Genomic DNA, 28,000 nt, shown 5'->3' with positions numbered 1-28,000 from the left:
AGAAAACATATACTGTTCTGTAGGACTACCTTTAATGTAAGATTTTGTATACTGTAGCAAAATCTCATTTGTCATCCACCCTTCTTATATTCAATTACAAAAGTACCATACTAGGTACAACAGCAGATGCCGTGGTAGTGCATAATACATGCCAAATACAAACACACTGCGTTATTCAAGATGTCCACCTTTTTGTCACATTTAAGTGGTTTAAATGATCGCTGATATATCTATGCTCAGGGAACTTGGATCTTGTCAGGTTTTTGAAAGCTTCCCATCTTGCACGTCTCCCTTCTGTGTTATGTCTGAATTCCTGTTCCTGCGTCAGGTAAGGTCGACTCAGCCAATATTCATTCTCTGCTTCAATTTCCAGCCTTCGGATCATTGCCTGCTTCATTGCAAGGGTAATCACCCTTGGTCGCCTGTACTTTCCAATCCATTGTTTTCCAGGAATTCTCTTTCGGAGTAATACTGTTGTTAAAAACATTATGCCTTAAAATATAAATGAAAATAGGAAATACTCATTACCTTAGGGACAAAATTAAAAATGTAACAAAAAAAGTGAAAAATCTACACACTCCACCGCCTTTTAGTGGCTGTTCTAAAGTCTGAAGTTCAGAACCTGATACAACGAACCACTACATGCAGTAGACAATACAATGACATATTGGAAACAGAAATCTTTATTTAGCTAAACCATTAACTCATCCTTACGCTGAGATTAAGGCACGTCCTCTATAAATTACTCATGAAAAATCCAGTCCCAAATACTATTAAAGATTCACTTTATTCACTCCAAACAGCTAACTACATTGTGAAAACAGGGAGTACTTCCAGGTCCATCTGCTAGATCCTGATCTGGCCTTTCCTCAGTATTAATTTTGAACTACAGCCTCTCCATAAACTCACTAGTGTAGAATTATGCAGTCTTGTTTTTGAGCTGGGGGAAATCATGTTTGTAGAGACAAACAACACCCTACGTTAGAGCAACCAGCATTAAGTAGAAAGCACAGATACAGTGTCCAACATAATACGCAGGTGTGACAGAGGTAAGAAAGGCCAAGCTGCACTCAGATTTGACACACACACTCTCCATTAACCTGTTTATTAGTCCTAAAAATGCCTCACTCTTAGGTCTCTCATTACACAACAGCTCCATCAACTAGTAAGTCAACCAGGCACTTGATCCCAGCATAAACCAGCACTGCTGCTGGGAAAAACCACCCCGACAGACCCCGTCCCCGCGGCTGCAGGCGCCCCCACGTTCCGCTCCGCTCCGTTCCACCTCCGGAGCCCGGCCGTGCGGCTCCCGGGGCCGCGGCTGCCCTAGGCCCAGCTCCCGCGGGCGGGGCCGGGCCGTCCGCCCTCAGGCCGGCGCCCTCTGCAGCCCAGGCCAGCAGCGAAGCCGACGTGCCCACCGGGACCCTCCGGTGCCGCAGGACCCACCGGGACCGTCCGGAACTCGGCAGCTCCAGGCGGGTCTCGGCCCGCGCGGCGCGGCGCTGCTGCTTGGGGAGAGGATCCCCTGCCTGTTCCTCTCAGGGTTACCTCCAGCCCGAGGGACAGCGGAGCCAACCGGCCAAGGCACTCGGCGCTAAGGGCTAAGCAGCGCCCCGAGCCCTGTCACCACCGCGCCCTTCCCCCTCACTCACCCACCGCCTCCGGTGGCGGATCCGGCCGCACGGCGGGAAGCAAGATGGCAGCGGACGGGGGCGCTGGGCGGGCTGGTCTCGCGAGAGCTCGCGTGAGGTGGGCGGGGCCTGGCGGGGCCAATGGGCCGCGCGCTGCCCGCGGTTCGAAGCTGCGGGCGGCAGTTACCGGCTCGGCTCTCGGCTCCCTCTCCCGTCCCTGGGGTCGCTCCCGGCGCTGGGACAGCCGTTAGCGGCCATCCGCGTAGCCCCGGGCTAGCCGTGGGGAGTGAGGCTTGGGCGGCCCTCACCGGGCGGTGCTGTCGCTGTTCCCCTGCGCTCCCCTTCCCCGAGGACCATGTCGAGGGACTTCTTCGCGAAGCTGCGCGCCCTGGCCCTCACGCTGGAGAAGGAGGCGCGGCAGCTGGAGCGGGCCCTGAACCGGGAGGACGCGGGTAAGCGCGGGCCGCGCCTCGCCTCGCCTCCTGCCCGGGCACCGGGGCTCCTGCTGGCCAGCCCGACCTGCCCCGGCGGTGAGGCCGCGAGTCCGGAGGGCGGTCTGGAGAGGCGGTCCCGGTGACTCTGGCGATGGGGCTGGGGCGGATGGCTCTGCTGGGATAGCTCCTCGGGAGTCCTTAGGTTGGGTTCCTGCCTGCCCTTGTGCCCCTTTGCTCCTCTGGGCCCGCGGAGATAGGCCCTCGGTGGGCTGGTGGCTCCGGGGATGGGCCTGGGAGTAGCTCGGCAGGGTGTTACTTGGGCTTCCCCTCTTATCAGTGTCTCTCCGAGCTACTCTGTGTGTGTGTAGGCGAGCTGTTATCAGAGGAAATCATATTCTTGCTTTTACTCTTTCCATGGATTGAGACAGGAAAACACATTGGTGTTCTCTCTCTGCATAGATAACTCAAGCTTCTAATGGGATTTATTGTTGTACTATGTCTTGGCAAGTAGCGGGTGTTCTCTTTTACATTATTTGCATTAACCTTAATTTCCACTGAAAAAAGTAACAATCACCAAGTTGGGTGGGAGTGTTGATCTGCTGGAGGGTAGGAAGGCCATACAGAGGGATCTGGACTGGCTGGATCATTGGGCTGAGGCCAATTGTATGAGGTTCAACAAGGCCAAGAGCCAGGTCCTGCACTTGGGTCACAACAACCCCAGGCAGCGCTACAGGCTCGGGGAAGAGTGGCTGGAAAGTGCCTGGTGGAAAAGGATCTGGGGGTGTTGATTGACAGCTGGATGAACATGAGCCAGCAGTGTGCCCAGGTGGCCAAGAAGGCCAACAGCATCCTGGCTTGTATCAGGAATAATGTGGCCAGCAGGACCAGGGCAGTGATCGTCCCCCTGTACTCAGCACTGGTGAGGCTGCACCTTGAATCCTGTGTTCAGTTTTGGGCCCCTCAGCACAGGAAAGACATTGAGGTGCTGGAGAGAGTTCAGAGAAGGGCAACAAAGCTGGTGAGGGGTCTGGAGCACAAGTGTGATGAGGAGCAGCTGAGGGAACTGGGGCTGTTCAGCCTGGAGAAAAGGAGGCTGAGGGGAGACCTTATCACTGTCTACGACTATCTGACAGGAGGTTGTAGCATGGAGGGTGTTGGTCTCTTCTTCCAAGTAACAAGTGATAGGACAAGAGGAAATGGCCTCAAGTTGTGCCAGGGTAGGTTTAGATTGGATATTAGGAAAAAATTCTTCACAGAAAGGGTTGTCAGGCATTGGAACAGGCTGCCCAGGGAAGTGGTGGAGTTTGGACAAGGTTCTTAGGGACAAGGTTTAGTGCCAAAGTTAGGTTAGGTCATGGTTGGATCCTGAGGGTGTCTTCCAGCTGAAATGATTCTATGATTCTATGACTGCTGTATGTGTGAGCAATACTATCATCTGCCCATGTGCAAACAAGGTGGAATAATGCAGCTTTTTTGTTGATGTTTTTCAGTGGTTCCTATATAACTTTTTTTCCCTACTTTTATTTATTATTTCAAGTTCAAGCTCTTTAAGGATAAAAATTTAGCATACATAATAATCCTTGATGGCCCAGGCATCACAGTATCACAGTATGTTTGGGATTGGAAGTGACCTCAAAAGATCATCTAGTCCAATCCCTCTGCTGCAGCAGGAACGCCTAGGTGAGGTCGCACATTAATTTCTACAGTATTAGCTGCAACAGTAAAATGGAAGTCTGGGCAGTTTCTCTGTGTAGTTTAACATACTGTGCAAGTTTCAGTCTCCTGCTGTGCAAAGTACCTGATATTAACTAAATTCTCTATTATTTTCTTTATCTTGACTCTCTTTCTCTAACATATCACTCCAACATGTCTAATATAGGAGATTACATTCTGATATGAAAGGTAATTACATGCTAAAATGCTAAACGCCCTTTTTTCTTTCCAAACCCTTTAATGTGAACATGCATATCAAAGACTATGAAGATGAATCTCCAATAAGAGTTTTACATGACCTCCATTGTGAAATCAGGACTCTGAAGGTAATGTCTTAACACTCTTCCTTCTTGAAAAATTGGGGGGAGGGTTGTGCCATAAACTCATGGTTCTTTTTTCATCATTAAGCCACAATAAAACTTCCATAGTCAGCAATTTTGACCATTATTTTGTTCATCTAAGTTCTTATAATGGCTGTGGATGTCAGGCTAATGCTCAACAACTTTCGTGTGACTTAAACTAGATTTAGCAGCGTTTATTAGTTTGCAATTGCTGTTATTGCTCAGATCAGCAGGGGGCAAAGGTAACAGGGAAGTTGTAGCTTTGCCAATGTGTAGGTGTAGGGGAGAAGGGTTCAGGAGCAGCAGCTCCCTAGAGAAGAGGTGTGCTTGTTTGTGTGCAGGGACTAACACTTAGAATATAGAAAGTCTTCACAGAAGTTTCAGAACCTTCAGCCATTGTGAGAGGTCTTATTTCTTTAATAGAAGTAGGAAAAATGGCCTATAGAAATAATTAAGAGGTAAGCTAGGGTATAAGCCTGAGGTTCACCATCTGCTCTGCACCAGCTCTTTGTACATGGGAAGTAAGAGTACAAGCTAGTTGCTGTTATCTCATATTTTTGTGGAGTAAAAGAATAATTTTTGTTTGAGAGGTTATCAGTAAGTAGTTATATGGTGAATTGTCATCTTAGTTTAACTTTTTAAAGCTTTTGGTACACTCATGCCCTATATATTCCTGACATTTTCTAACCTAGTTTTCAGGTATAGATAAGACCTAAATTTGCTGCTTATCCTCATCTGAATTGAAGTTCAATACTTATTCCCAAAACACTTCTTGTGTAAACAACTACCATGTGGTGATCTGAAAACCAGTATTTCTGTTTCCATCTCCCCGCTGCCCCCAAAGGAAGAAGTTAACGCCAGTCTCAGTAGGAGTTGCTCTGAAAAACAAGAAATTCAGGAATTTATTAAGGCAAGTGAAATATTGATGCAAAGAAATGCAGCAGATCTTGGAAAAATAAAAGACCTGTTTCAGAAATATGGATACAAACCACATGTCAAAGACTCTACAGGTAATATTTCTTGGCAATACAGTATGTAAAGACAAGTGTAATTTTCTAAAATGTTTCTCTTTAGCTATGTGTATATTTCTATTAATTAAGAGACCAAGTGCATCTATGTTATTTGCTTTATAATAATATCCAGAGGGTAAAATATTCTGTTGCAATTGGTGCCATAAGAATAAACCATAATACAAAAACTTAGTTAGATCTCCCAGTGTGCTTTTAAGTTAGTGTGTGGGGTTTTTCCCCAGTAATAGTTATATTCAGAAAACACATTAGCAAACATGTTTTCATAACCCAGAGAATTATGCTGCTTCAGCTTCTCATGCATGGGAAACTATTGCAGATGTATCTAAATTAGTTTGTATTCATGTGTGATGATTCCATTAATTTAAGTCGCTGTAGAGAAAATGTTAAAATAATGTGCTCCACAGCACAAATGGGACAAGAGAAGCCCATATGGGGATTAGGTGACATGTGACAAGCAGTAGTAGTTTGTTCATTGGAGGGGAGGAGATCCTTAATCCAGTGCACACACACCTGTGTGAAAAATCCTGATATGCCAAATGAGTTCAAAATACTACAACTGTCAGTACTACACTTAGCTGTTTAGATTTCGAGGGCCCAAGCAATCTTCAGGAAGCCTTTGGCAGGGGATACCTTAACCTTCCCCTGAGCATCATCCAGTCATTACGCAAAACAAAATTGTGGTCATGGACCATGTTGACCTCCGACTTCAGCTACTACAACTCTTTTAAAAGATATGGCAGAAAGCTTGAATTTTATAGTACCTTCCTTCTTCTCCCTTAAAGAAAAATCCAAGTGGAGCTACAAGGTTAATCTATTTTTAAGATGTTTTTTAAGCTAAGCATATCTGAATATGTCATATCAATGCACATAAAAAGTTAATGCCTCTGCCATATTATTTTAAATAGGTTTTTTTCTACTTCATACATCAAGCAGAAATTCACAAATATTTTGGGGTGTTTTTGTTTATCTAATTAGAGAAACATACAAATTACTTGTTTGCTTATTTCTGCAATGGACTTTTCTTGTTGCCTAAAATCTACCCTCTTTCATGAGTTTTCAGTTGCTGCTTCATAGTGTTTCTTCAATACTGTTTTTCTGAAGAATGAGTATTCTAGTACTGTGTGTAGCCTTTGTTCTTTCCCCAAAAACATTTTCAGTCATATAGAAGTTTTGGTTTTGCAATCATTTCTGTTGTATGTTTTAAATGAATTTTCACTGTTGCACTGAAATTAAAACAAATATATTTAAGATCAGTACTTCCTGCCTGCTCCCTGCAGGGAGATGAATACTATTAAAAATACACTTGTGTAAAAATATTTCAGTTTCATTTTTCCTAGAAATAATATCTACCAAGAGAGCAAAATTCAGTAAATGTGTGACCTTTATTGGAAATATAGCTTAGCCTGACATGAGCCCTTGATATCCATTGTAGCTTCAGGTTCAGTGCTTTAAAATGAAAGGAGGCATCTGTTTTTTACACTAGTAAATTTAAAAAAAATAATTGGGAGGGAAGTCCCAATTTATTTTATAAATTTTTAAAACAGAAACTTCTGACGTATTTTTTTTTTTTTTTTAATTTTCTCAAACAGAAGAGGAGCAAGAAATTAACAGCAATTCAACCGTGTCTGTCCAGAATAAATCTGAAGAAAAAGCAGATGATGTACCTCCCCTTCCTGCTTCTACTGAGAAGCCACTGGTACCCAAAGACCCACTGCGTAACCCCCGGCTTTCTGATTTTGGTCTTTCACAATATGCTTTCTCCAGGCCTTGGAGTGCAGGGAAAGGACAATATACAACAAATACCTATCAAGAAAATTCAAAGAACAAGACTCCACTAAAACCACAGACCCCCCGTGCTTTGGCCAAAACGCCAAAATGTACACTAAAGATGGACGATTATGAGTGTATAACACCAAAACTTGAACAGTTCGGCATTAGTGAACATACCATGTGTATGAATGAAGATTATACAATATCACTTCTTCGTAAACCTGCTCAGTCAAGCAAGAAGTAAGTAAATTACTTTAGTTCAGATTTTTTTCCTACTGATTTTTCTGTAGTTTCTTCTTGCTGTACTAACTTCTTGCTGCTATTGCTCTTTTCTTCAAGCAGGTGATGTGTTATAATATACCATCTGGTTAGTCCTGTGTCCTTACGTGTGCCCTTTGCAGTGCCAAATGCTGCCATGAAACATCTCTGATACACTCCTTCCCTTGACTGTACTACAATAAGAATCTTCCATACACAATCTATTTACAAAGGGAAAATGCACAGTATATTTGTAATCTTTTACTTTCCTTAACCATGGATTTGAGGACACGTTGTCTGCAGTAAATATTGCATAGCAAATTTAAAGGTTTCAAAAGCTTTCGGAATGTAGACCCAGAAAAAAACTTCTAAAGACAGTGTATTATCTCTTACATTATCCAGCCCTGCTGTACAAACAGCTCTTTTTGTTCCTGTCTTCTGTTGAAAGAACATCACCAGATTTTCACTGTTCTAATTAAAATTAAAGAAAATAATTTGCAGCAGTGAGGTGTAGAACACCTTAGCAGTAGAAGTATTTTTCTATACTTCTAAGGTAGTATAAAGGTAGTTAGATCATGTTTTTATAGTTAGTATTAGCAACACATTCAATTTTAAAAGCTGACAGTACTTATAAGAAACTCACTGTTCTGCTGTTAAATATTTGGTATTTAGAGAAATCATTCAAAAAGGAAACAAGAACTGAAGTCAAAACAAGTTGTGGAAATAATAATTTAACTTTTTTTTTAATCCCTGATGTTTGCAATATAAGCACAGGTGTGAAGTTCTTCAGAACCACACCAACTTAACTGACTATTCCTCAAAGATCCATTTTACTACACTGGTTAAATTTTGAGTGTTTATAATTTTAAGATCACTAGGGGGAAAAATGAAAGTGAAAAGAAACATTTTATTTTAAAATAGTTTGGGTATCTCCCCTTTTGAATAGTTATGTAAATACTGTAATGTCTTTGAAACTTTATAGTACTGGAATTGTAATAACAGGAAAACTGTTACTGAATCCTGAAAATGATTAATTCAAAAATTGTTCCCTTTCAGATAATATTTTGAAAATCATTTCAGCTTATCAAATAGTTTAAGTTCTTTTGATATCTGTAACTTTTGTGGTTTTGTACTACTTTTCGTATTTAATGAGAACTGTTTTAATTGTGATCTTCAGCTTTAATTTGTAAATGTATACATCCACTAACATAGACACTATTTCTGTGCTTCTAGTGAAACAATTAGACAGCCCACTAGCAATATTTATATATAATACCAAAAAAAGAAAAAAACCCCACACTAGCAGTCTTCCATGCACCTAATTATAATATTAGAAATATGTTGAGAATTAGTTAGAGCGTTATTGCTCTTTAACGCATCATTATTAATGACCAAAACAGATCAATACACACTACCTGTGTTAGAACAGCGTTAGTTCTTCAACTAAGTTGTGTTAGTGAAAGCTGCGTATGGATTCGGAATTAGTAGTAGATGTGAGCGTTCCTGATGTTAAGTCATTAGAGCTAAATGGCATTAAACTGTCTTTTAGCTTGTTTTGTTTATTTTGCAACATTAAATTAGAGGTAGTTTGTGGTTTGGTCAGAGGGGCTGAAACAACTGAACAGGTTGTTACCTCCAAAAAGCACCCGTCTTGCCTCTTGTTGAGAAGGATCAGTGTGTTAAATGGGCAGAACGCTAAGCCAGCATATTTATTTAAAAATAAAAAAAAATTACTGAATAATGTGTAGAATCCCTTCCCAAAGGATCAGATAAGTAAAAAACCTATTACAAATGAGGTGGCCTTATACCTGTAGTTTCCAGGTATGATACAAAGACAGGTAATAATTCTGACTTTCTTGTAGACAGCCCTGCCCTTTCATATCCACTGCTTGTGCCAGCCAGGCCTTGTACCTAGCTGACATCTGTCTAGCAGCTGTGCATTGTGTGAAAACTACTTCACAATTTCATCTCAAATCCTCCAACTTTGTTTTTCAGGTTTTGGGTTTTGAAGCAGGTGAAAAGAACAACCTGCTTCAGGGCTCCTACTACAAAACTAAAACCAAAAGTAATTAGGAAAGAAAATAAAGGGGTGAGGAAGTGTCGGAAGAAGAGTGTTTGTTATATTTGTTCTTCTCCATTGTAAAAACTAAAAATCACATGGGTTTGAGTATCCATAATACTTCTAAGGCAAAACTGACTTGGAAAATTACTACTTTTTTTTTTTAAGCTTAGGCTTTTTGTAGAGAAGCCCGATAGCTGGTTTTCATAGTTAAGATAACTTTTTAAACAACTAAAATAGATTTCTTAAAGATACTTCTGTGTAGAGTTTAGGTAAGCTTCCACTTTTTGTCTAGTATTGTCTCTTAATTGCCTACACCCTTCTTCCACTAGTTTATCTTGGATATGAAAAAAAGAAGTTGAAGCCCGATAGCTGGTTTTCATAGTTAAGATAACTTTTTAAACAACTAAAATAGATTTCTTAAAGATACTTCTGTGTAGAGTTTAGGTAAGCTTCCACTTTTTGTCTAGTATTGTCTCTTAATTGCCTACACCCTTCTTCCACTAGTTTATCTTGGATATGAAAAAAAGAAGTTTAAAAAATTTGGTTTCTAGTTTTGTAGAATCAATATTAAATGGCTTTTCAGTCTGAAGGCAGCTAGTGATTAACATAAGTAAACTTATTCAAACTTAAAAACTGAATTAAAAATCTTATAGTCTTCACAATAACATTAGTAGGTTAAGAGCCAATGTTAGAGAAGTTCAGTTATCCCTGTGTCTCCCATAGCAGAAATCTAACAGCCAAAAAGATTTCCTCTTTTTGTTTAGAATTTGGTAGGCAACAAGCAATTCAAAATAAAATAGACTGTACCCTCAACACAGAATTGATCATCTGGAACAAAGAACATTGATCCTACCCTGGACATCTTTTGTTTGTTTCTTTCATATTGCATGTTTTGTTTGTGGTGGTTTGGGGTTTTTTTTTATTCCTTGTATTGAAATCTTACTGTATTTGATAAGGATGAACCGAAGATTTGCATGCTACTAATTGCTGCAGCAGAATCATAGATGAAAAATTGTATTTGAGGAAATGAATTTTTGCCTTGCATGTTGATGAACAAGTATTAGAAAAGTGATCAGGTGGGCAGTATTCCTTTAACTGTGATTTCTTCGTATTACTTGAGAGCTAATTGAGGAGTTTGGGTTTCAGGTTGCCGAAAAAAGACGATCGTGAAGTACCAGGACTGACATCCAGGGAAATCATTGTTACTCCTGGGCTGAAAACAAAAGTAACAGCTGAGAACAGTAAGTTAATAATATCTGTAATAAATATACCTATGTGGTTTTTTTACATAATGCATGTGTAAATGCATTGTAAACACACAGTAAACTTTTAAACTCTGTTTTTTGTTAAATACAGTTAATTCAGGCCCAGTTATTGTATGAGTACTGATATCTTGAAATGAAATGTTGGTTGCTTCTAGCGGAAAGTTTCCCACTTCATTATAAATTTTTGCTCATTCTCCTACCCATACCCATCTAGAATTATGCAGAGGGATCCATAATTTTGTAACTACAACTTCACGTGAAATAAAAATACTGTTTTGCCAATTTAACCTTTTTTTTTCTGAAAATACCTATAAATCTGGTTAAAGATAGGAAAAAAAACATTCTAAATGAGATAATGAGACAGTAACTTAGATGTTTCAAGAGTACTGCTAAAACTTCTTTGAGAGGAGATGTAATATGTTCCTTTGAAAATGGTGAAGATCTTGAGACAAACACAATGATAATCAAATATATGAGAAGCTAAAGCAATGTTGACTCAAGTTGGGCTTTTTCAGTTATATTTAGTAGTGGGGCAAGATTTATTACTTTTTTACATTTGCTGCTTTTATGGAATTCTGTAATTTGGATGGTTCTTCATACTAAAAATATCAGCTAAACTGATACAGTTGTTTTAGAATATGCAAATCTATGAAAAGTGAATATACTTAGAAAAACAAACTGGGGCACTGGAACTGATAATGTTTATGTATGTGTGTGTGTGTACTTATATATTTTTATGATTTCCCTCCTTAATTTCATCAGCTGACTGGATGGCTTCTCCTATGGTACTTGTGTTCTGTACTCCTGATGTGAAAATCCATTCCAGAACAAATAGCACAGTATTATCAAGGTCACCGGACACAAATGAACTGCCCCTTCCCAATCACGCAGAAACACCACGGGTCCCAGATTTTGAAACAAGATGGCTAAAACCAGAAGCTAAGGTAGTAAATAGCAATTATACACATTTTCACACACTTTTTACCATAAGCAGTTTTTCAAATGTCAGTTTGGGATTGTTTTCCAATCCTATTAATACTTTTTCTTATGTCATTGTAGAACATCTTTCTAATGGTGATTTTTTGTAAGAACATTTATTAAATAATTTACTAAAGATAAGTAAATCAACTGAAGACATTTAATATCTCTTTTTCAGCAGGTAAAGCAGGAGGAGAAGATTGAGTTGGTGACAAAGAAGACAGTCAGAGAAGACAGCATTCCTTTCACTATGAGCTCTGATGAGTACCTTAAACGTCTTGGAGACCCTTCTCCTCCCAAATTAAAACACTATGACCAGTTACTTGACACTCCTCCACTTCCAGAAACAAGGATACCAGATGATGTTCTACAGGTTAGCTAATATAGCTTTTCTTCCAAGAAAATATTTTAATATAAAAATAGTAAAATTAAAAGGGATTAGTTCTATTAAATTGTGTTCTTCAAGGAGAAAGACTTCCCTGCTACTTATTAAAACTGTGTAAACTGTAATCCTGTTTTGAGTTCTTAGATAACTATTTTTATTCCTTTTTATGTTTCCTGTAGATTCTCTCCAAGTATAATAATAAAGTAGACTCTTCTAAATCCAAGGAAGTGGAGACCAAGGCAGGAAATACTGCAAGATACGAAAGTGATTTAAGTGATTACTGCAACAAAGAGAACAGGTATGATTCAACTTTACAAATTTGGTTAAGTAATTTAATTTGGAGGAGCTATGAAGATTGTTTAATGCATTTAGAAATTCATGCAGCTGCTTGGTCTTCAGCTACTAAAATAGCTCTTGTGCTTTGACTAAATAACTGTCCTTCGGCATGGTATCTGACCGCCTTTATTGTAAAGAACAAATTTTATAATTGATTGTGTGTTTGTATCCTCTCATCTTTAAAAAAAAATAGCTTAAGTAGAGTTTTACTGTTTTATCTGTAGGTATATTTTGCTTTGTGGCAACCAAAACGCCAGTGAATGCTTTCTTCTGAGTAAATTTAGGTAAAAAAACTAAGGAATTGAAGAAAAATGTATAAGTGACATGGCTGATTTCATGGTTGTTTTGGCAAAGACAAAGTTCTTTGAAATACAAAGCCACCTTATGAACAACATGAGATGAAATTAGTCTACAACTAGTATAAGTAATCTTTGAACAATAGAATAATGGCTTTGAAAATAACTCAATCAATTTGAATAGAAAGACATTCTTCTGATAACTTGATCAATTGTAGACATTCCTGATTCAATGCAGTGTATAGTACATTTGTTGATTATCTGTTAAACTTGGGGTCAGTACAGATTATTTAGGTAAGAGATACAAGGAATGTGTGTGGAGTCAAATAATTATCACAGCAACCCAGAAGGAGACTGATAAAAGTAGGCGGCTTAATATATTTGGAGTTGGAATCCATTTGAGTAATCAGAACAAAGCTCTTGCGTTAGCTGACCCTTCTTTTTTTTTCCCTTGTCAAGACAATTTTAAAAAAAGGTTTTCAATGTTTTTATCTTCTGCTAATTCAATATGTGATTGAGATAATAAGTTCATGAACTCTTCTGGATATATTTGCAGAGGATATCCTGGATTTCTCAAGCCCAAAATTTGAAATCAAGCTGAAGACGATGTTGAGACTGTTTCACATTCATGATCTTATCACTGAATCGTAACAAGCTCAAAAAGCAAAAGAAAATACTAGTGGGAGGAAAAAGCCAAACAAAGGAGAAGCTTTTTTAATAGAGAAGGTTTGATGTGGATAAACTTGTTTGAACTAACAACTTGTGCTTAATTACTTATTGAAATTGTTGGCAAAATATACTGAGGGGTTTTAAACATATACGTGCTTTGAAGAGGAGCCGGGTCATGTATGAGGTAGTACTTCAGTTGGTTCACCTCATTCTCATGTTTGTTGCGTACTCCTGCGTTTGCAGTGGGCTGCAGAAAAGTGTAGTTAGGTTGCCATAAAGAGAAAGTCCAGTATATTGTCCTGGGAAGTGGGTATCTGTGGCAGTTCTGGGGACACTGTGCATCTTTTCAGGGCTGAGTTTGAATGTAGTACTTCAATAGTATTCGCTGTCTTCAGCAGAAACACGTCTTTTTAACATGAAGAGTAATTCTTGCTTTACTGTTTAAACCGCTTCTATGCTATTAGTTGCCTCTGCAATACCAAGATATATCAGGCTCTCTGTTACCTGTCTGATGGACAAGTATGTATTATGCTGCTGCTTCTTGCTTATTACAGTTTTCTTAGGTCAACATCGTATTAGGTGCTACACATCTGTTTTCCTTTTGATGGTCTAATCTCTGTAGCCCTAAACAGTGACTTTAGCTTGAATATTGAAATTTGAAAATATGTTGTGCAGTTGGTACTGGTGTGTGTATTTTACATATATATATATTTATATATAAATATATATATCGTCAACTGCTGGAAATATTCGCTGGCAGGCATGTAGATGATTCCTTACTCACCTGCACTGCTGCCATGTGCATTCTGTGAGTAGCAGTGTCACTTTTGCACATGCACATCTATCCCTGTAACAGCTGACCAAGCTTAAGTTCTCGGAGCTGTTGAGCGCTTTTTTGGTATCTTGTAGTGATAGTAATAAGGATTATTTTTCCACCAGAGCTTTTACATTTGTCCACAAGAAATCCCAACTCTGTGTCCTTGTTGGGAGCCACTTTGCCATTTCCAGTGTCAGCTCCTCCTCTGAGTGACTCCAGGTCTGCTCTTAGCAGCTGTACATGGTCTTCCTGTTGGTGGCTAAAATCCTGTCATTTATGGGGGCAGGTGTGCAACACATGAGCAGGGAGGGACTGTCCCAGGAGATGGGGAGAAGCGTATGCTTTTCTGAACTCTCTGAACACGGCTCCGCACTTTTTTTAAGTCCGCAGGATATGCAAACAGTGGAGATGCCCAGAACTCTTTCTCCAGCTGCTTAGACAGACTTGTGCTGGCTAAAACAAGCAAGTAAAGGAGCCCTTTGCTGCTGTTCCAGTCATTCTCCGGGATGACTGTACATCAAATTAACTGGAGAAGCTGGTTTTGTACTAGTTGTGGCCTGAGCATGCTGTCATTTTTATGTGCTAGCTTCTGTTTAAAAATAAGTATTATATGTTTATATGTCAGTATTTGAGCTTGATCAACACTTTTGAATATTAAATAAATCTCCTGTGTCAGATGCTTGGTGGCTGCTTGGAAAACTAATCATCTGCTCCCATAAAAATGCTCAACTTGTTCTATCCAGCTCCTTCAGAGTGCAAAGGCCAAAGCTGCTTCCTGCGTATTCACAGTCTAAAGCTATTTAATGCACTGGATAATACTCATGGAATTTCATGGTCTTATAAAGGTACAAAGTATTCCACTGCAGAGCAAGTATCTTTCAGCCAGACAGATGAAGCAGCACTAAGCAGGAGGGGTTTCACAGCTACTGCCTTGCCCCGAGGCAGGCCAGGTGTCCTGAAAGGGAAATGGAACCAGCAGCACTACTGTCCTGGGCCTTGTTGCATTCCACCCCCAGCCCCCCTCGAACTAATTAAATTCTCAAAAGGGCTTGTAAATGTCTTTTCCTTAAACTTGAGAACAGCTCTGCACTCCGCTGTCCTTTCTCCATTAGGGAACTGCAGAGTTGTACACAGCCGTTGCTGGGGTTCTCACCGTGAACCACTTGCGTGATTTTACTTGCCTAATAAACAACATTTTCTGCTACATTTCATAGCTATTTCATTAACTAATAAGAAAGGGATTCAATTACTATTTCGACATACAAATTATCTTCAAGATGACATTTGAAATCTTAAAATCTTCTGATCTACTCAAGCTATTATGACATGATGCTGGCATGAAATTTCCTGGAATCTAGAAATAAAGTTTCACTAATTAGTTTTGGTTTTTCTTGCCTACAGTATTACCATAATGTAAGTAATATTGCTGTTTGTATTTAAGTTCTTGTTTATAGCAAGACCATTGCTCTGAAGTGGACATAATAACAGCAGCAAAACAAAAACTAGTTTTAGTTTCTGGTGCTTTACCTTTCAAAATGTCTTAGGTTTCAGTAAGGCCTAAACAGTAGGTTGAGTGTTGGGGGTAGGGGAGGGAAAAGTTGGCGCAAGGGAAAGCCTGAGCAGCGTTGGAAAGCTGATCTGTGTTCAAAATAAGCTGGGGAGTAGGGTGGTGGAAAGTTTTGTATTTTGCTTTGTCTTTTTCCTGCTCAGATCAGTTCTCTCACACAGGTGGCTGTGTGGCCATCTGACAAACTGCGCCAGGTCAAATACTAGAACAAGCAAGGATGTAGCCATGGGGATAGAGCAGAGTAAAACCACTTCAGCCTGCTGAAGGAAGGTTTGTCCCATTGCATGCACTAAAGTAATGCATCAGAGTGGTGATAATGCAAAAGAACTTAAAACAGAAGTTACATGTTGGTTTGTTGGGGGATGAATCTGATAAATCCAGTGGTCTGTCAGAAACTGCAGTTTGGATAAACAGTAGCTAAATAAGTAGCAAACAGCAATTCTGTAAGGGATGGTCATCACCTGGATATAGGCAAAATTGACTCAGAGAATGGTTCTGTGTTGTACATAATTTATTTTAACTGGGGGCTGCTTCCACTAGAGTCTGTTCCACCAATTCTGTTGCACAAAATCTAGGAGTTGTGCAGCTCTACAATAGATTCCTTCAATTTGCTGAGCCACTGAAAGGCTGATTTTGTTTTCTCTTCTAGTTTGCCCTCCCCAACAGTAATCTCAAAGTCAGCTTCTACCTCTGTGAGTGCTAGATCAGATATAAGGGACAGGTGAGAATGGGATCATATCTACTAGCAGTAGCCTGCAGTCAGAAAATATTGAACCCAGCCCAAAATGGCAGTTCAATTTTTAGGAATATCTGGGGATCAAGCAATACAAGTCCATGGGGCTGGGTGGGATCCACCCCAGGGTGCTGAGGGAGCTGGTGGAGGTGCTCACCAAGCCATTTTCCATTGTTTGTCAGCAGTCCTGGCTGACTAGAGTTCAAAATGTGACATCCATCTACAAGGAGGGCCAGAAGGAGAATCTGGGGAACTACAGGCCTGTCAGTGCGACCTTGGTGCCAGGGAAGGCCATGGAGCAGATCACCTTCAGTGACATCATGTGGCACATACTGGACAACGAGACTATCAGGCCCAGTCAGCATGGGTTTATGAAAGGAAGGTCTTCCTTGACTGACTTGGTCACCTTCTATGACAAGGTGACCTGCTTAGTGGATAAGGAAAAGGCTGTGGGTGTTGTCTACCAGGACTTCAGTAAAGCCTTTGACACTGTCCCACAGCATCCTTCTGCAGAAACTGGCAGCTCATGGCTTGGACAGGTGTATTCTTCACTGAGTAAAGAACTGGCTGGATGGGTTGTGGTGAATGGAGTCAAATCCAGTTGGCGGCCGGTCACAAGTGGTGTTCCCCAGGGATCAGTGTTGTGGCCAGTTCTGTTTAATCTCTCTATCAATGATCTGGAGGAGGGGATTGAGTGCACCCTCAGTAAGTTTGCAGATGACACCAAGCTGGGTAGGAGTGTTGATCTGCTGGAGAGTAGGAAGGCCATACAGAGGGATCTGGACTGGCTGGATTGTTGGGCTGAGGCCAATTGTATGAGGCTCAACAAGGCCAAGTGCTGGGTCCTGCACTTGGGTCACAACAACCCCAGGCAGCGCTGCAGGCTCAGGGAAGAGTGGCTGGAAAGTGCCTGGTGGAAAAGGATCTGGGGGTGTTGATTGACAGCTGGATGAACATGAGCCAGCAGTGTGCCCAGGTGGCCAAGAAGGCCAACAGCATCCTGGCTTGTATCAGGAATAATGTGGCCAGCAGGACCAGGGCAGTGATTGGTCACACTGTACTCAGCACTGGTGAGGCTGCACCTTGAATCCTGTGATCAGTTTTGGGTCCCTCAGCACAGGAAAGACATTGAGGTGCTGGAGAGAGTTCAGAGAAGGGCAACGAAGCTGGTGAGGGGTCTGGAGCACAAGTGTGATGAGAAGCAGCTGAGGGAACTGGGGTTGTTCAGCCTGGAGAAAAGGAGACTGAGGGGAGATCTTATTGCTGTCTACAGCTACCTGGAAGGAGGTTGTAACATGGAGGGTGTTGGTCTCTTCTTCCAAGTAACAAGGGATAGGACAAGAGGAAATGGCCTCAAGTTGTGCCAGGGGAGGTTTAGATTGAATATTAGGAAAAAAAATACATTCACAGAAAGGGTTGTCAGGCATTGGAACAGGCTGCCCAGGGAAGTGGTGCAGTCACCATCCCTGAAAGGGTTTAAAAGATGCGTAGATGTGGGTGCTTAAGGACACGGTTCAGTGGTGGACTTGGCAGTGTTAGGTTAACAGTTGGACTTGATGATCTTAAGGGTCTTTTCCAACCTAAACAATTCTATGTTCCTATGGAAAGGATAGCATTTAGTTTTCCTTAGTTTGCTGTAGTTCCTTTTTTTTTTCTCCTTCATGTTTTTAATCAAATGTGTCAGCTAACAGCCGATCCCATTTGTTGTCAAAGGTTTGTCTCAATTGTTCTACGTGGGAAGCCTCTTAAGGCAGTCAGGGCTTTCTTTGAAGTATTTTTCCTGAGGTTAGATACAAATATAGATCTTATAGTGAAATGCAACTTGCCAGGTGGTTGTCAATTGGATAACTGACAAGCACCACTTCCATTGCCTCCCATTGTGCTTTTATTGAATTTTTTTCTTTTTTTTTCTTTTTTTCTTTTTTTTTTTTTTTTTTGTCCAGGCTTCCTTAGTTATTTAGAACATCATGGATGCTTTAAATTTTCTATATGTGAGATATGCTTTGTTCCCTGGTGTCATTTTTCAGATGTTCCAGTACTTGTGGTGGTTGCATGTATGTGCTCTATCAGAAGCTGTAGCTGGTGTTGGAGCTGCCTTGTATTGTGGAAGTACCTCATTACCCATAGGACAGTAATACAGAGATTGTGGCATTTATAAGGAGAAACAACAAGATCCAGTGGCCATACTATGGAATCACATGTACTTTGCTCCACAGGAACACAACTTTCCCCAGGGAAGACATCAGTCGATGCTGGCTGTATTATCTGTCAGCTTACATGCAAAGCCCCATGCTGTTCTTAGGGTAATATCCACATTTACAAACAGGCAGTTGCCATCATGGTAGAGAGCTGACCAGGCCTGTGAATTCCTCTGATCTTGTCTAATTCAAGTTGAAGGGTTTAAAAAAAAAATAAAATAGAAATGTGCCCACACAGGAAATGGTTCATGGAAGAAGATGCTCTGTTACACCAGCGTTTCTCCGAGGGAGAGATCACATGAAAGACTGTTTGCAGAGTACCCAGCAGGAGGTATTCAAATACTTTCATAATTTTGGCATAATTCTGGGCTTTAAAGCCCTGAGGTTATGCTCCCTAATGATTGCTTACACAACTGCTGTAAACCAATGTAAGGCCTTGCTGCAGGGTCCCACCTTTCCTCTCCCAGCAGCGGTCCCACACCCTCAGTTGCATCACCGCAGCTGTGGCTGCAGGGGAAGCCAGCCCTGCTTGCCCGGCCACCAGGAACTAATTGTTGTTTTCCAAGGTTAAATTATTCATGGACTCTGCACACTGACCCAAATCACTGCTCACTTGCAAAGGCACTGGCGGGTGTTGAGGCAAGAGCAGGGGAAGGGTGGGGGAGGGGGATCCAGGACATCCTCCTGCACAGCAGTCCAAGCTGCTCGGGGAATCGTATCCGGGCTGGCTGGCTGCTTTGGTGAGGTTTCCTGAGGCTGTCGTTCTGTGAGCACTCCCGTGGCAGCTGAAGCAATTCCTCTTCTCCACCCTACCACTCATCACCCCTTACTCCTCCCAGGAAAAACTACTTGGGTGGTTTTACATTAATTGGGCTGGAAGGGACACAGCTACTCTGAAAAACCTCACCCTTGGAAGAGGGCCCTGTAAATGCAGGCTGGTGTTTGTTCCTGGCCACGTAGGCTATTGTGGTGCAGGTGGGGCCCTTACTTCAACCTTCAGTGCTTTTAAATGCACGTGCTTCTCTTCTGCCTTTCAAGTACAAGCCTCCTGCTTCCCGGTGCAGCTCTCACACCAACGGCAGCACAAGTGTGGTGTGCTGGGCAAGGGCTGGGGGATGCACAGCCCCAGCTGTGTGAGGGGTCACCTGGAACCACTGCTGGGGCTCTACCCTCCTCTCCTCTGAAGCCTGGGGTGTGTGCTTCATGGCTTTCAGCTAGAAGACCTCAGCAGACTAGAAGGAAAAGGGTCAGTTATGCTGGCTCTTACCTCTTGTTCAGTAATGGAGTGATGGGAGGTCTTCTACATCTCCCAGATGTGCACAGAGAACTCAAGGTTCAAAAAGCACACAAAGCATGGGTGTCTGGGCCAGGTGCAGTTTCAGGTCCCTGTTAAAGATCCCCAAGTCTCTTCAAGCTGGAAGACACAAACTCGTGTTTCTGTGCGTGCCTGAAGCACAGGGTGGGGAATTCATTCCTCAGGCAGCACCAAAAGGAGCTCACCCAGAGGTGCCCTTGAATCTGTCACTTGGAACGTGTGCTGGATTTTCTTGCTGAGTGTTGAAGAGGTCAAGTGGGCTTTTGGGCCAGGATGTCTCTACTTAAGCCTGTCAGTTCTGTGAGACTGGAAATACCCCAGGGATGGTCCTGAAAACCCTGTCCCCTTGAACTCAGCCCTTAGCCATTTTTTATCTCCAGCACCTTGCCCTGGGCTGCCAGGCAGACATCCCCCTCATCCCAACAGGTCCTTGTGGCCAGGCACAGCGCCAGCTGTGCACAACACGACATGACATGAGTGTTTTACAGCTCACATTCCTCAGGGTCCTGTTCTGTCGGAGAGACTGATGCTTTTTTTAACCCATCTGGTCTGCTGTAATGTCTAGACACAGGGGCTGAGACGAGCAGCAGGTAATTGGATCACTTTGGGTTTGGCAATTTGTTTCTTAGCTGTCACTTTACTTACAGCACTGTTCTTTGAACATGACCATAGCTGTTATCATGCATTTGTTCTGACACAACTGGGTTTCTGAGAGCTTCTCATTTTTCTACATTTTTCCATAGCAAGAGAATTTGCTGATAATGCTTAATGTTTCCCTGCTGCATCACAACTGTTTCTGGTTTTGAGCAGGGCTGTAAAGTAAAACTTAATCCTCCACAACTGCTCCAGTCAGATGGTGACCATGGTACCCACGCGAGGAGTGTGCCCAGGCTATTGACAAAGTTGCGTATGAGCCTTGTCCTTGCTGCTTAACTAGGCAGGGAATTCACTCAGACGCCCAGGCATTTGTCACTGGTTAAAGGCAAACGGAGCCCCTCTGAGGAAGGACAGGGACGAGATGAGGCCTGAAGGGACTCCTGCAAGGGGGAGGCAGGTGTGGTGTCCCTGGAGGGGCCTGGTCAGGAGGCGAGAGCTGCCTGTTAGGGCTTTAACCATCCAGAAAGAAAAGGGAAAAAAACCCATGTCATCCATCTGCCTTGATGAGGGACAAAAATTCCTCACAAACTTGCTGCATACAAAGCAAGACCTGCGGATTGACAGATCTGGATACAGTGTTGCCTACACCACTCTGCTTTCTGAGCATATGGGATTGCTCACTGTTGTTGAGGTTTGAGACCATGTTTTCATTTCCCTGAACAACAATCCTGTATGTATTTTGCTCTTTTTAGGGACTGACATCCTTCCTCAGCTTTTACAGTAACTTCAAAAGGGACAGACACAACCTCATTACTATGAGTAAATTCCCTCCTGTGCAGGAGCTCAGCAGATGACAACTTTCACTTACCATTCCACCTCTTGCAACATCTGGATGGCTGTACCCTGGTGCTGTCTGTTTTCACAGGTGCTCGCTGCATCTCGATGTCTGAGTTCAAAACTGCTGCTGTTGGCCTGGATTGCATCATGGATTTTTGAAGCAGCGAACCCCTAACTCAAATGTGTTTAGGGTCTCAAGTGTCTTTTCCCATAAAAACAGGTACAGAAAGTTGAACTCTCCTCACTTCTGCATTACCTTTCTGTGTGAAGTGCAAGTATTAGAGGGCAAATCTCTTTCATGAGATGTTTAGCCCGAAGCGGCCGCGGAAGAAGTCAGCTGAGGTTTGCACTTCCGTGGCAGTCACGTGAAGGTGAGCTCCACACCGAAGCAGTCACGCTGATGTATCTGCTACTGAAGGCGGTTCTGCATGTTCAGTTCCTGGTGATTTTGTTCCTCTTTCTCTGAAGACCTGCCCCAGGCTGGACAAGCACAAGACCTCACTGGGCCACATCTCTCATTCCTACAGAAAATCCAAGCCGCCTGCCAGAACAGCTGAGTCACAGACGGGGGCTCACTTGTTGCTGTTGCCTTATATATTGACCAGATTCAATTTTGAGAATTATCCTTAAATGCAATTAAAGCAAAAACCAGGACACAAAAATGAGGAAATGGCCATATTCCTATGTACCACTAATGGCAGGCCTGTCCTTGCCTTTGGGGGGAGGCTGTGCAATTCTGTAATTACAGGCTGGTTACTGCAGGGCTCACTCATTTCGCAGCATGGATGACACCCTGTGGCAAGCAGGCCGCTTCGCAGTGGTCTTCACTTTTCTGTATGCCCAGGTCTACAAGGTTCCAAAAACCAGACAGCTGAGCTGATGGTCATGACCCAGCACTCAAGTGACAGGGTCCTCAAGCCTGACCAAATCCACCCCTGAAGTCACTGAGCTGTTACAACACAGGGGCAGCTTTGTGGAGAGTGTCCCCTTCATACCTCCTTCACTCTGGCACAACACCCATCCCACCTCTGGCCACACCAGACCAGCTCCATTGCCACTTGCGGGCTCACAGTCCTTTACAATGCAGCGTTTATATCAGGGCTGTCACACTTATTTTCACCAGGGGCCACATCCGCCTCGCAGTTGCCTTCAGAGGGTCAAACGTAATTTTAGGACTGTATGAATGTAGTAGTTATTTAGAAAGTCTTAAAATTACCTTGGGCCCTCTGAAAGCAACTGTGAAGCTGATGTGGCCCCCCATGAAAATGAGTGTGACACCCCTGCTTTATACTGTCTTTTCTTAAGCCCTGTACAGCCTCAGGGGAAAATGTCATTCAGATGCAGGTGATTCTGCAAGCAAAGGTCGTTCATGAAGGCTAAAATCACAACTCCCTAACTTGGAAGCCAGAGAAGGGGGACAGAAAAGGGTGAACCATGCACAAAACCGCTCAGGCAATACTGTGCTGAGGAACTGCTGAGAGGGAAAGAAAAAAGTATAAATTACAGCTCATGAAATTCAGCACACCTTCAGCAGACAGGAACACTTAATTCAGTCTTATCCTCTGCTCTACTAAGGCCTTCAGTGAGGAAGGTAAAAGCCATAAGGAGCAGCAAAAGCTTCTACTTCTGCTCTTGCCTTTCTCTCAGCACATCAGGGCACAACATGCCAAAAAAAAAAATAATCACCTGGCTCTGCCTGGACCAGCTGGGTGCACAGGGTCAGTCTGCAGAGGCACAGAGCCCAGGGACAGCTGGGACCTGTTGCAAGACCAGAGGCACCCACACTTCAAGATCTGCCCCTGCAGTGAGAGAAGAAACTGGCAAGCACTGAGCTGTGGGAAGCCATAGGCCCCATCCTCCAGCATCACACTGATTTGCTGAGATGGGTCACCCCTTCTCTCTCCTGCTTCTTAAGAAGGTACCACATTACATCAGCTGCTTCCTAGAGAGTAGTGTCCATCACAAAGACCAGCCTTCTAGTTTGCTCATGGACAACCGAGGCCTCTTTGCCATCCCATCCTCTGTTTTGAGATTCTAGAAGCCAGCTGCTAGACATGAGTAACTTTTAACACAGAAGAGCCTTGAACCTTGAAACCTCACTGCTCAGTACAGGCTGCAAGTATGCTAAGGAGTGAGATTTGTCCAGCTCAGACTGCTCCGTGTAGGGTCCAAAAGAAAATGTACTCATCAGATGAAGATAACTAAGGAAAAGCCACAGAATTCACCTTTGAGCTCTAGAAGCCAAAACTGCGTGTTTCCTCTTGGTCAATGTATGCTCACAATATATTGCTTGTGGTCAACAGCCCAGGAGACTGAGGTAGGCAAGCCAGCTGCCTCCACCCTGCAGGTTCATTTGGCCCAGTGGTCAGGGCCAGGACTCCCACACGTCCTGCCAGGGCACAGACTTGCTGCCTCACCTCACCTCAGTTCATCTGAACTGGACGCAAGAGCACCTGTGGGCAGAGTGCCTGACACTGTATTTTCATTAGGAAATAGTTCTGTTTCTTCATCAGCCTCTGTCTGAAAACACTGGATTTCTTCTGGCCAGGTCTCTGCAGACAGTCCCATCTTCTCAGACAGTGGTCTCCAAAGTGGAGTGCACAGGACAATCCAAAGACAAGACAATCTCCAACATGGTACATGCACAAGTGGGGTGCAGGAAGAAGATACTTTTTGTACCATTAATAAACACAATTTTAAAATATTTTTTAAATATTACCACATTTTTTTTATTTCTGTTCTTGTGTAGTTTTAAAATGCATGTAATATATTAGTAAAGGAGGAGATGTACATAACTGATGAAGAAACAATTTTCAGGGCATACACTCAAATTTTTTAATGATACAGGTGTGCAATCAAAAGAAATTTTGAGACCACTGTTCTAAGAAAAGCAAGACCTTCAAAGACAGCTTTACACCTCCCATTTTTAAAGACAACAGTAGTTCCTCCAGAACTCAAGTAATGACATGGAAGCGAGTGTGCTGACCCACATCTGATGCTGCTAAGGTCAGCAGCTCCTCAGTGTCCTGGGCTACACCCGTGTCACTGAGGCCACTCCCAATCCATGGATCAGTGTCATCTTGGCACAAGACAGGGCAGCCCCTGGAAGGATCTGCCCTGGCCCACCCCACCCTGCAGGACAGGCAGCCTTAGGCAGCTCATCTCCAACTTTCCTTGTCAGTGTACCTACATCAGCTGGGAGCAAGACACTGAGGCTGCACCCTTTGACCACACCGCTCACGTGCTCATCCTCCAAAATCCAGCCAGCAGGGGTTTAAGAATCCTCCTGTACAAGGTATCTCCATGAGGGGACTCCGTCCAGCTCTAGTCAACAAGCCCAAAAGTTACCAGCTAAAGGGCTTTGGCCCTTCTTTCAATTTCAACTTCTGCTTAAAAGCTGACTTCCAAATTTCTATGCAGAAATCCACATTAAAAAAAGACCAAAAAACAAACCACCACCACACTATCAAAAAGATTAATAGCATCAATCTTTATTCCAAACAAGACAGAACTACAGGACACCTGTAATCCTTCTGGTCGTATTTTATGGAAATCTTGGAAAAATGAGCACACTGACTTACTATTCAAACTATAACAAACAGGGATATGACGATGGCACTGCTAAAGAGAAGGGTTTCTTCTAAACAAACTAAAAGTTAAGGTTTAGAAGTTAACTTTCACTTCTGACGCTTAGCTTTATCTTCAGGTATTCTTGCTTAGCAACAAAAATAAGCCTGCTTTAGAACAGCAAGTAGGAATAAACACAAGATGTGATCACACAAAGAAGCAATAGCTTAGTACGGCCTCATGCGGCTCGATGGGGGCGGTGCACGATTCGGAGGAGTAATTGCTATATCCAAGTAGTCTCCTATCTGGAATTTCTGAGACTGCAGTGTCATGGAATCATCTGTGCCCTTCCTGCCCGACATGGTACTGCCGATCTCCTTCACCCTGCGTGCAGGAGAAAAGGCAAGGTAGTTATCAGAGGCAAATCTCTACATGTCCAAAACAGGAACTGTACCGGCTCACAGCCACCTTCCCGGGCCGGCATCTGCGCTGTATTTAGCATTTAGCTATGTACATGGGATGCTGGTTTTTATCTCTCCGCTACCAGTGCACCAAGCAGAGCCACACTGAATCCTCTTTCTGATGGAGCAGAGTGAGGGGGAAACTATGTACCATGTTAAGTGAAATATCAGAGGGAACCCCTTGCCCTCTTTCATACACACACAACAAATCCCGGCAGATGGGAGAGCAGGATATACCCACTGCTTGCTGAGACAGGTTAGCTCACACCGTTTTGAAAGACAGATACCTGCAACAAGATCACTGCTAAAACCCAAATGCATGCTCAGATACAGCAGCTGAGGCCTTCAAGCACACAGGTTCATTGCTTTGGGAACATACTAACAACAGTGGCCACCAAGCAATATTTAGAGTTTGCAGTGGTGGCCACCTTGTCATCAAGAACTTTAAAATCAGTGTTAGTGAAAAATAATTGACTGCTCCAGTGCCTGAAGTTTTCTACTAACCTGGAGAAGAAACAACATTTACCTATATCCAGGCCTCTTGAGATCTGTAAAAACAATTGCAAAATTGAAGTGCGTGCCCTTCTTCCGTGCTTCTGGGTAGACTTCCTTCACTAAGCTGGTCAGCTCTTTCAGAGTTGCGTCCATCCTAGATTAAACAAAAAAACCAAAGTGGTTCATGTTCTCAAAAACAACAATAAAAAAAGCTTCCCCTAACCAGCTTAAGATGAAATCAATATATTGCTGCAGTTTAACCGTACATTTCCTTGCTTTTGCACACTTTCCATCAATACCTGAAGATGAGTCAGATCTTACATTTCTGCTACAAATTGAGCCATTGATTTCACGACCGCATGGCATTCCAAACAATATGTTTTGGCTGAGCAATCAAGTGACAACAAGTTGCTCTAGTTATTGATTAAAACACCTCGGAGAATTCACCACTTACTGTACACTGGAGGCAACACGGTCCAGTGCAAATGCAGTTCCAGCTGTAGCAGCTTCTAGTTTACCACGATATAAGACAAGTCTCTTCACCTCTGAGTACATTTCAACATCTGCTTTTCCATGTCTCCGAAAGTGTTACTATTTAAACAGAAGGGAACTTTTTTTTCTGAAAATGCATTAATGCATTTATACAATGAATACTTCAAGTGTTTCCTCACCTAAGTTGGTATCTATGTTTAAAAAAGCTTCTTGAATACTAGAGGAAATATAGAAATAAAAGAAAAAAAATCATGAGTAGTTCTCTATTTTCATCAAGATTTCTATTTCTGCCCTTAGAGGCAGCACTCCTTTTCCAAGCTTTCAACCAGACCAAGACTAAAGCTCACTTCCAGAATGTCAAGAACAAAAGGACTCAATCATCACAACTAAAGCAGCTCTCATTATACAGAGCGTACACTCACTCCCAGCTTCACGCAACCAAGGAGCAATGTGTTGACAGACAATGCCCATTCTGACTTGTGCAGATGGCAAACAGCTCAGACACAATCAATGGCCTGGACTGAGTCCATAAATCTCATCAAGAAGTAAATCAGAACTGCATGCTTTTCTAGCCACAAAAATGCATTTATTCAACCATGTAACGTACAAGTTATAACCATAGCACACACCTTGAAAGAAAAATAAGATCTAAAACGTAGCATAATTCACTTTCAAAAGAATTCTTCAAGATACTATAAACAAAGCCTAACACGTTTGCAATGCAGACTAAAACAAGTTCTCCAAACTAAATTTCAAAGCAATACAAAGCAGCTCTCTGTTAGAGCACTGCTACCTGACCAGACAAAAAAAAACATGTTATTCCACCCTCAAGAGGCTCTCATTTAAAACAAGCACACCATCCACACAACAGCTCAAGCCTCCTGGGACAACTACTGAAAAACAGGGCTGTTGGCACAAAATTCAAGCATGAGTTAAAGCAGAACCTCCGTGTTGCACAGACCAGTTGCGATAACCAAAGATACACCACAACACAGGCCTGTGGTTACGTGTACCACCAACTGGGCAACCCAGTCGCAGTCAGTCCGGAGTGCAGCGATGGGCCCTGGCAGCTGCCATGGCCGCGGCACAACCGCTCTACTTCCGCGGCAGCCGCCCCCACTAAAACTTCTCAGCGCTTCCCGCTGCCAACAAAGCCCATCGAAGTCCCTTGGCAGCTGAGCACAGGACCGAGCACTCAAGCCGGACAAGGTCCCCGGCCCCGCTCGCAGCCGCCGCCCGCGGGCCCCGCTCGGCTCCATGCCCCGGGCCGGCCGGAGCCCCGGGCCGCCGCGCACTCACCAGGTGTAGATCTGCAGCTCGCTGGAGGGCACGTTGCCGCGGGAGAACTCGTCCATGCGGTGATGCCGCCCGTTGTTGGTGGTGAAGACGCGCAGCAGCAGCGGGCAGGTCTGCGGGGAGCCGGCTGTGAGGGGCCGTGCGCCATTCTCGCCCCCCCCCCCCAGCCCGAGGCCTCACGGCACCGCCGCGCCCTCCCCCCCCCTCGGTGCCCGCCCCGCCGGAGAGCGGCGTAAACAAACACGCCCGGCACCACCCCCCCCACCTTCTCCCGGTCGATCGGCTTCTCCGGCTCCTTCTTAATCTCCTCCTGCGTAACCCGCGACTCCACCGCCATCTTGCCCCGCCGCGCACTCAACCGCCGGCCCCGGATGTCCCGCTGGGCGCCCGAGATGTCGCGAGAGGCGGGAGGGGGCGGGGACGCCGCGGTGGGGCGGGGCGGGGCTGGGCCGGGCC

At 43.4% G+C, this 28,000-nt stretch overlaps 3 protein-coding genes across 11 annotated transcripts; 1 reads left to right on the top strand and 2 right to left on the bottom strand.

Moving 5' to 3' along the window:
- Positions 1–10: 10 nt before the first annotated feature.
- On the bottom strand, positions 11–1,811 carry MRPL57 (mitochondrial ribosomal protein L57). 3 transcript variants are annotated; one of them, XM_065049933.1, is made up of 2 exons: positions 1,653–1,811; positions 11–492 (listed from the first exon to the last, which is right to left on the bottom strand). In XM_065049933.1, exon 2 carries the CDS (start codon positions 485–487, stop codon positions 176–178), a length of 312 nt encoding a protein of 103 aa, XP_064906005.1. In that variant the 5' UTR covers positions 488–492; positions 1,653–1,811; the 3' UTR covers positions 11–175. The 3 variants fall into 3 exon arrangements, with proteins under 3 accessions (XP_064906005.1, XP_064906014.1, XP_064906009.1); XM_065049942.1 differs by having other exon boundaries at positions 1,657–1,755; XM_065049937.1 differs by lacking the exon at positions 1,653–1,811 and adding an exon at positions 1,447–1,627.
- On the top strand, positions 1,770–15,364 carry SKA3 (spindle and kinetochore associated complex subunit 3). 5 transcript variants are annotated; one of them, XM_021286249.2, is made up of 9 exons: positions 1,770–2,083; positions 4,040–4,104; positions 4,964–5,129; positions 6,740–7,160; positions 10,387–10,481; positions 11,268–11,449; positions 11,665–11,856; positions 12,048–12,166; positions 13,057–15,364. In XM_021286249.2, the coding sequence occupies exons 1-9, from the start codon at positions 1,987–1,989 to the stop codon at positions 13,088–13,090; spliced, it is 1,371 nt and encodes a 456-aa protein (XP_021141924.2). In that variant the 5' UTR covers positions 1,770–1,986; the 3' UTR covers positions 13,091–15,364. The 5 variants fall into 5 exon arrangements, with proteins under 5 accessions (XP_021141924.2, XP_021141922.2, XP_021141923.2 ...); XM_021286247.2 differs by having other exon boundaries at positions 11,268–11,452; positions 11,662–11,856; XM_021286248.2 differs by having other exon boundaries at positions 1,772–2,083; positions 11,662–11,856.
- SAP18 (Sin3A associated protein 18) lies at positions 2,384–27,968 on the bottom strand. Of its 3 annotated transcripts, XM_065049918.1 has the most exons (5): positions 27,810–27,968; positions 27,548–27,657; positions 25,788–25,910; positions 4,908–4,997; positions 2,384–2,438 (listed from the first exon to the last, which is right to left on the bottom strand). In XM_065049918.1, the coding sequence occupies exons 1-5, from the start codon at positions 27,879–27,881 to the stop codon at positions 2,399–2,401; spliced, it is 435 nt and encodes a 144-aa protein (XP_064905990.1). In that variant the 5' UTR covers positions 27,882–27,968; the 3' UTR covers positions 2,384–2,398. The 3 variants fall into 3 exon arrangements, with proteins under 3 accessions (XP_064905990.1, XP_064906000.1, XP_064905979.1); XM_065049928.1 differs by lacking the exon at positions 2,384–2,438 and having other exon boundaries at positions 4,516–4,997; XM_065049907.1 differs by lacking the exons at positions 2,384–2,438; positions 4,908–4,997 and adding an exon at positions 24,705–25,184.
- Between the last annotated feature and the right edge of the window lie 32 nt (positions 27,969–28,000).

This window comes from Columba livia, chromosome 1, assembly GCF_036013475.1.
Source record: "Columba livia isolate bColLiv1 breed racing homer chromosome 1, bColLiv1.pat.W.v2, whole genome shotgun sequence".
Lineage (NCBI taxonomy): Eukaryota > Metazoa > Chordata > Aves > Columbiformes > Columbidae > Columba > Columba livia.
The sequence above is the reverse complement of the archived record's forward strand: the minus strand, read 5'-3'. Positions and strand labels throughout refer to the sequence as shown.